The sequence below is a fragment of the Mycetomoellerius zeteki genome, unplaced genomic scaffold, assembly GCF_001594055.1.
Source record: "Mycetomoellerius zeteki isolate Tzet28-1 unplaced genomic scaffold, Tzet1.0 scaffold20, whole genome shotgun sequence".
Lineage (NCBI taxonomy): Eukaryota > Metazoa > Arthropoda > Insecta > Hymenoptera > Formicidae > Mycetomoellerius > Mycetomoellerius zeteki.
In genome coordinates, this window is record NW_017256957.1 from 3114617 (window position 1) to 3122894 (window position 8278).

Genomic DNA, 8278 nt, shown 5'->3' on the forward strand with positions numbered 1-8278 from the left:
CTTGAGACATTACTTAAAGCCCGAGACACAATGCGAGGGAATAGCGATAGCGATAGGAATAACACGATTTCAACCTATCAGAAACTGCGTATTCCGATATATCCGATTTCTGATAGGTTGAAATCATGTTATTCCTATCGCTATCGCTATTCCCTCGTATTGTGTCTTGGGCTTAAGACTTGAAATAAGAACCGACTATGAATACCGACCCGCGTCGCATTTTGCCGCGCGGTAAGCTTTTTCGTGTCCAGTGTGCAGGAGCCATTGGCTGCGTTCAGCAGAACGTTTGTTTTGCAACTGTTGGAAGTTTCCTTCGCGCTGATTGGATCATACTTTTAGATCTAGAAGAATGGTCCTATCTCAACAGACAATCATGAAACGGTTGCAAAACTGTTGAGTCTGCTGAACGCAGCCATTATGTGTTATGCGTTTTGCTAGAGTCTGTGCTCCCCGCTTGAGGGCCCGTACTTGCAATTCTTGATTGATGGTGTCGCTACTGTTTGACAACCAGTGTGAAGTTGGCTTACTGGCGGTCCATACTTATCAATATTTATATAGTCGAAGATCCTATTCATATGATAAATGTATATCAACTTTTCGTTCAAACAACAATAAAAATCAACGATATACTGACAAATATAGATCTGCATTTTACAAATATTTTGATCAGACAAGAGCGATTCGATAATTATTGTTTATGACGGTAAAAGGGACAAGTTACAAATGAGAAATATTCGTTAAATAAAAAGTCTCAGTAAGTCAAAATTTGTATGTGTGTATTTTGAGGAGACGTAGCTTAATTGAATAATTATCCAATTGTTTGTTATAAAACGGTATTACATATAATTGTTACATTATCTAAACATAGCATTGCTACATTATTTAGTTATCAATATTTAAACGTTTTGTTGAAAAAAGAAAATCTACATTTGTTTTATAGTAATTGTCTAGATTTTATTTTATTTTCATTGTATTAATATTATATACATCTCTGAACTTCTAAATCTTTTAAATAACAAAATAATTTATCCAATATATATGCATTCTTTTCATTTTATAAGATATACTTTTATGATTTAAATCTGATAAATTTTTCTTTTTTAATCTTTTTGTGATCAATAATTAAAGAATAAGATTAAAATATTCTTCATTAACACAATATGGATATTATAATATATTTACAGTCTTATATAATGTTATTATATAGTTAATGGTATTATATAGTATATATTTATATTATTATTATTATACATTCTTTAAGATTAAATTTTCATCTTATTATACTTGGATAAACATATGTATACATAAGTAGGATAATATATAAATGCTTTTTAGGTTTTTATTCAAGATGGATATAATATTAGAATTACCTAGGCAAATACAAAAATTCTTATTCAAGAAGGAGGAAGAATATGGCCAGCTAAAATATATTTTATCTCGGGCCACAGAAGAGACTTCGTGTTTCATCAACGAATTATTAGATGCCCTTACAAATATTGTTAAACAATTCAATATATATAATATTAAAGTGTTCTATGAAAATGACAGTTCCAAACCGTGTATCAACATCTCACCAGCCATTATTGGCTGGTACAACTATTTTTTTTTTAACACTAATTTTCATTCACAGTCTCTTCTTACAGAGGACTTGATGCTTGGCCATATAGTCCATTCTTGGCCTACTTTATCGCCATATCTCTTCATACAGGTAATCCTTATATTAATAATGAGAATATTGCTAATTTTATTATTTCATAGATATAGTGAACGTTGAATACTACATTTTAACTTTTTTTTTCTCAATTTGTTTAGATTTTTTGTATGTAATTTATGTATATAATTATCGTTTTGAACACACTAACATACACCCAAGCAGAACAAGTCACAGTAACATCAAAATGATGTCAAAATGACTCCAAAATATCATTTCATATTTATATTTATTTTAAAGCAATGATATGTTTTTTTACACCAATTGATTTATCTCATTGTTCTGTGTATGTAAGTATTAAGGTTAGGACAATTGTCAAAAAATTTACGAAATATTTTGTTTCATGTAAAAATGTGTCAAAATATCTAGTAAATTATTGATTTTTCGATGACTTTACCTTAATACTTTTATATGCAAAATCATGTTTAAAAAATTTATATAACTCTATTTTTTAAATGATTCATATGATCTTGGAAAATTGATTTTTTCGAAAATTAATTTTACTGTCATTTGTGTTCCCTCAAACCATACAACTTTTGTCTGAAGCGCTTTTCTGAATCTTCCATATTTTTTGGGATTTACATATACAAGACCTATAGTAATTAAAATGAGATACCCTGTGTATGTGTATAAAATGTATATAATATATAAAATGTGTATTTAAAAATTATAAATTATATATTAAATAATTTTATGTATATAGTATTAAAAGAAATTGTTTATTTAGATAATTTCTTTGATGAGAAGAGAAAAATGTGTAATTTTTGTAATAAATAAAAATAATCATATTTAATTCATTATATGTATAAATATTATATATATATTGTTCATACTATTACATATATATATATTTTATACTTTAGTTTTATAATTATTATATTAATCATTAGATTATATACTTGTATCATTATATTTATGTGATTATAATCATACAAATTATACGAGTAATATATATATGTATGTTTAGATAATATGGTGCATAAAGTGTGAGGATATACTGATTGAATCGCTAATGCATTTACCATTGGACCTATGCGTAGATATTCTGGAGATAATTGTCAGATGTATAAACGATCTGGAAATTCTACGAGCCAAACGCTTTGTTTTCATTCTGATATCCAAATTGTATTACAGATGTCTGTGGCTGCACTTTGGCATGCTGTCAAAACGTGATATAACAGAGATCGTCTCTCAATTAGTAGCGCACTTTCAAGCATTGCTAGATGTTGTCAGTTCCAAATTTGTTTCTCACAAATCATCTAGCCAGGAAAAATATCTGCAACATGGTATTCTTCTAAAAGACATACTTCGTTATGTCAGAATGTGCATGCGCTACAAGACTAAAAATTTCCCGATCAAAAATGATCGATTGAAATTGTTCGAGATCACATATGGTAATAATGACGGCAGTACGGATTATTTTTGTAAGCTTCCTATCGACAAGGTAAAGTCTGTCATAGCAACACTGGATCAAGAATTGATTACTCTACTTCTAAATCAAATCAAGCAAGTTGATTGTTTGGAGTTTATGAACTGGGCAGAGGTCGATGATAATGAAAACATAACGATTTCGCTACAGCGCGCTATTATCATCGAGTGTCATTACTTTATAGAGTTTATGAAGCAGAATGAATTTTTATCAACGAACGATCATCTGCTTCACTGTCTAGAGCAACTTGTAGGTCCAAAGAAACCTGAAGAGCCTATTTTAAGTCTTGAAGAACTCTGTCACAGCATTGAGAATGGTAAATTGGATGATATGAAAGAATTGATGAAATATTACAAAAAATGGGATCTGTCTGTATTGCAATTTATCAGCAGAAAAACAGAATTATTAAATGTGCAAGACATTAGTACTCTACTTGAATATCTTCATTATATAGTCGAACATATGAATGACTATGAAGAGAAATACCAAGTCTACACATTAATATTGAAAATATTGACAGAGCAACAACTGTCGGATATGTATCGTATTGTACTACTGTACACAATTCAACACTTTCATGACAATCGTTTAACATTCTTGTTCAATAGTGAACACTTCAAAATATATGTAGAAAGCAATTTAAACGTATGCGATCTTCAGGAATTTCGTATCATTTTGATCTTTGTTATGTTGAATCCGAAGGTAGTGTTAACTACTCTGGTGAGAATCGCAATAGGCAGTACTGAAACAAAGTATCGAAATCTTATGTTTAAAAAGCATCAAACATATTTTCTATATGGGTTTTTCATTGCGAAATTAGATGATCATGATAACTTGCTAACGTTTATTCTGAAAAATATCTGGCTACACGATAACTCTACATGGTGTTACAAGCAATTTGACGCTTTTATGAATGATATGCTTCAAAAAAAGGTAATGTATAATGTTATAAATGACTCAAGCATTATAGAGGCAGATTTTTATCAAATTTATTATTTACACATTCTATTCTTTATTATTTTTTATGTATTAGAGCATATGAGAAATATGATGTATACAATGTTTTTTATCGCATGTATTATATTTTTTTCTAAAATTGTAAAATATTTTTGAAATATTTTTAATGGGCAATCTTTTTCATTTTATTTTTCGGAGATATTTGTTTATTTATAATCTATTCTACATTCTGTATTAATTTATAATTAATATCTTTATAGCTGATATTGTTATAGCATATCTAAAACTATATTCAAAATAACTGTATCCATACTTACCATTGGTGTGGTCAAAACATCTATTTAATAGTAATTTGTGTATTTTTCTTTGGTTTTTATTTTTTATCTTTGCATTTCTTTTTTGTAGGCAATAACTCCGGACGATCTGTTAAACAATGTCTACATTCCCTGTCTGACCTGGAAAGTTTCCAATTGTTCGAACCTGCTCTCTATACTGATACATATGTATTCTATCCTAAAGAAAAAAATCTGCACGCACAGAACAAATTACGTATTGCTAATCACAGAATTAATCAAAAAGACATCGATCTTAAGAAAATCCAATCCAGTATATTTAAGAAGCACCATAAACAATTTGTTGGACCGAGGAACAATGGTATTAAATCTTGTATTCGCCCAACCGAATCTGTTAACGTTGAAAAATCAGAGCGAGATCATGAAAAAAGTTAATAACTTTGTGGAACCTATCGATCAAATATTATTGGCTCCTTTGTTACAAAAAATCCTACGCGGCACTGTGCAGGATGTAATCCAGAACTATGAAAGACGTTGCTTCACCATATATCAACTAACATACAAGAATTCGCAATGTAAATCCGATTTCTTCAAATTCGATCAAAAAGCTTTATTACGTCACATGATGCTGCATTCCACTGAGGAAGAGTACAAGAACTTTGCTATCGAGATGACGATAGTATCTTGGTCTTACTTTGGTTGGGTCAACGAACTAGAGGCGTATGAGAATGTATTGCACATTACTGCCGAGGCGATGCAGCTCGCCTTAATCTTTACAAATACCTTTCCCAAAGACTCATTTGTTTCGCTTCTGCGTGCTCTCATGCACTATTGTAACGTACTCTTATTCCTCAAGCACCAGATATGTAAGAATCAGGATATACTCTTCAATATCCTATCAAAGACTCTATTCTCCTTGAAGAATACAGTCAACGAGACACAATATGGCAAGATATATGACAATTTGCTCGAGCAGATCAACAACATGTGCGTCGATGAAATTTCCAAAATTGGAGATTATTTTCACAAGATCAGTGAGTTAATCGAAGTATACTTTGTACGATCTGAAAAAATCGAGAAGTAAGTGAATAGTAGTGTTTATCTTCTTTTTGGATTTAGTTTTTTAGAATAAGAATTTTCTCTTTTTTCCAATTTTTTATTACATATAAATTTTTATTTTCTGTTATATAATTCTAATGTAGAAAGATATAAAAATATATTTGTAAAGCTTTTGTATTATATATTTTAGAAGAATATATATGTGATGTTTTAAAATAATACTTTCCTAAAAGTAACTTTCTGAATTTTTCGCAAGATATTTGATTGGCTTTACAAATATCTATAATTATTTTTTTAATTAAATATACACTGCATTTCTATAGGTTTTCATTTTTTAATTTTATTACAATTCTTAATATTTTAATAATTCTAACAAAATTTTGTTAATGAAAATTGAATATATTATATAAAGTGATAGAATGACAGAATTTTATTAAATTGCAAAATGTAACAGATTATTGGATTTAATTATTTTATAAATTAATTTTTTTATTTATTTTATATATTTTATAAAATCTTATTAATTTTATAAATTAAAAAAGCAATTTTACATTTTGTATATAAAATATTATTTATAAGTAATGAAAATATTAAAATATTTTTTAATATTTATTATATATAGAAAAGAAAGAATAGAAATACATTGTGTATTATAGTAATAATATTATAATATATAAATAGTGTATCAGAATGTTACAAAATATAGGAACATATGTATCAAAATATAGAATTTACATATTTTAGATTAGATAAAATGTATTGTGTAGAAAATAAAACGTAATAATTTTTATGTATGTTTCAGTGAGAGTTCAGACAATTTAGAATGTGCGAGTTTGTCGCATCTCATTTGTACTACAAATGAAATAGATGACATGTTCAAGGCGTATCAATTCGTATGTAATTGTGTTGATGATACAATTCATATGAAAAATAAATTCGTAACTGATCATCGAGCAAATGTGAGGTTTCATACTCCTGGAAGGATAAATTAGCTTTGATAATGCATAAAGAAAATATTTGCACGTCTCGTTTCTGTTGGAATAATTTTATACGTAAAAGAATATTTTTTTCAATGTTATAATCAAAGTATCTCTCATTTGTGAGAAACTATTTCAGTTTCGATATATTGAATCAATCACTGTATAGTATCATTAATATCGTTTTTCATGGATTATTTTTTTTATATTAAATGCTGTGTAATTGTTAATTATTCGTAAAATTATGTACTGTTGATCGAATGTTTTAAAAATTCTATACAATTTTTCTGATAGTGTGAAAATGTAGAAATTTTAAAACTTCATTTTTGTTAAAAACAAGTTTTTAAAACTTCTATATGTTATTGAAAAGAAAAAAAAATATAAATGTATATTTTACTAAAATACTTTTCTTTTATTCTTAAATATACTTTTTCAAATTTTTAAGAAGTTCGATCGGCTTCCCTATAATTTTTCTAACTAAATATTGATTATTTTAGTATACTTACCGTTAAATATTGGAGTGATATGTAAATCTAGTGCCATATACACACACACACACGAGATGAAAAAAAAATTTTTTAAGAGAAGTTTTCTGTGCAATGAACAGTATTGTAACTGTATTTATACATTTTGTAATGACACTGTGCGTCTTTATTTATAATAATTTTCCAATGTATATATACGCAACAAACGTTGTAACATCAATATATATAGTTTTATATTCATTCAGCGATTTATATTTAGTTAACACTTTCTATACTAAAATTTGTTCAAAATTTTTGATTTTTTTAACAAAAGGAACATATAACATTGTACAAAAAATTCTCCTAAAAAAGTTACAATTTGAATATTGCAGTTATGATACTTTTCATTGCTTCCATTTATGTTTAAATTGAGTTTTATCTATCTCGGAAAAAATGTGTTCACTCTCGCGTAAATTATACATTTTAATAATTTAGCATTTTTTAAAATAGATATGTAATATGAGACGGAGGCAATGAAAGATTTCTCAACTGTGCAAAAAAACTGATTCATATTTCGTCATTGCGAAAACAGCGATTTTCCATTTGCAAACCGGATCTGAGTCTACCTCATGTACATAATGAATGTATATATGTAATAAGCGTTGGACTGATAATTGATTAATAAAATACACGTGCAAAAGATACAAAATGAAATATAAAAAAATTTTATTTGAACCATATAGGCGAGTTTTAGCTTAATCGAGTCTTTTCCTTAATCACAAATATGAAATTTTGTCATCGTATAAACCGAATGACGAGTTCTCTAATAAATTCGATATCTTGACATTATGTTACGAACTTAAAAGTAATAACTTAATTGATTTTCTGTAAATAATTTTAAGTTCGGGCATAATTCCGGAAAAAATGATAAAATGAAATCGATCGAAACAGTAAGATTATAAATATACGCTCTTTGGAGTTTGGAAAAAAATGTATATATACACTCAGATTTTTCGGTGCAGAACCATATCCAATTGACAGCTTGGTTTGAAAATTTTAACGTTATATTTGTGCCAAATATCATATGATGAGAAGTAAAAAAAGAAACAGAGAAAATTGCGAAGAAAGAAAAAATGTGCATTATTTTGAAGACTTCTAAATTTAAATTTTGTGTAAAATTAAAATTCAAATAAATTATTAGATGAACAGAACCTAAGAGTCAACTTCGATACTTCTATGATAATTATACGTTTTAAAAATATGATAATTATATGTTTTAATTAAAAATATTTTTTCAATAGGATAAGAAAAAGAAATCGCATTTTTTGCTCAGGAAATATCTGAAGAATGCATATGTAATTACGACTTATGAATGCTGAACTCATTCG

The 8278-nt window shown here is 27.6% G+C and overlaps 1 protein-coding gene across 1 annotated transcript; it reads left to right on the forward strand.

Moving 5' to 3' along the window:
• Positions 1-619: 619 nt before the first annotated feature.
• On the forward strand, positions 620-6448 carry LOC108722270 (uncharacterized). Its single transcript, XM_018447272.1, has 5 exons — positions 620-754; positions 1336-1708; positions 2679-4073; positions 4503-5470; positions 6252-6448. Exons 2-5 carry the CDS (start codon positions 1349-1351, stop codon positions 6439-6441), a joined length of 2913 nt encoding a protein of 970 aa, XP_018302774.1. The 5' UTR covers positions 620-754; positions 1336-1348; the 3' UTR covers positions 6442-6448.
• Positions 6449-8278: the final 1830 nt, after the last annotated feature.

Bases quoted from the DNA above. Each gene is read 5' to 3' on its own strand.
- LOC108722270 (XM_018447272.1), top strand. From the start codon at position 1,349: ATGGATATAATATTAGAATTACCTAGGCAAATACAAAAATTCTTATTC. The intron at 1,709-2,678 runs GTAATCCTTATA...ATGTATGTTTAG, and splicing joins CGCCATATCTCTTCATACAG to ATAATATGGTGCATAAAGTG. The intron at 4,074-4,502 runs GTAATGTATAAT...TCTTTTTTGTAG, and splicing joins ATGATATGCTTCAAAAAAAG to GCAATAACTCCGGACGATCT.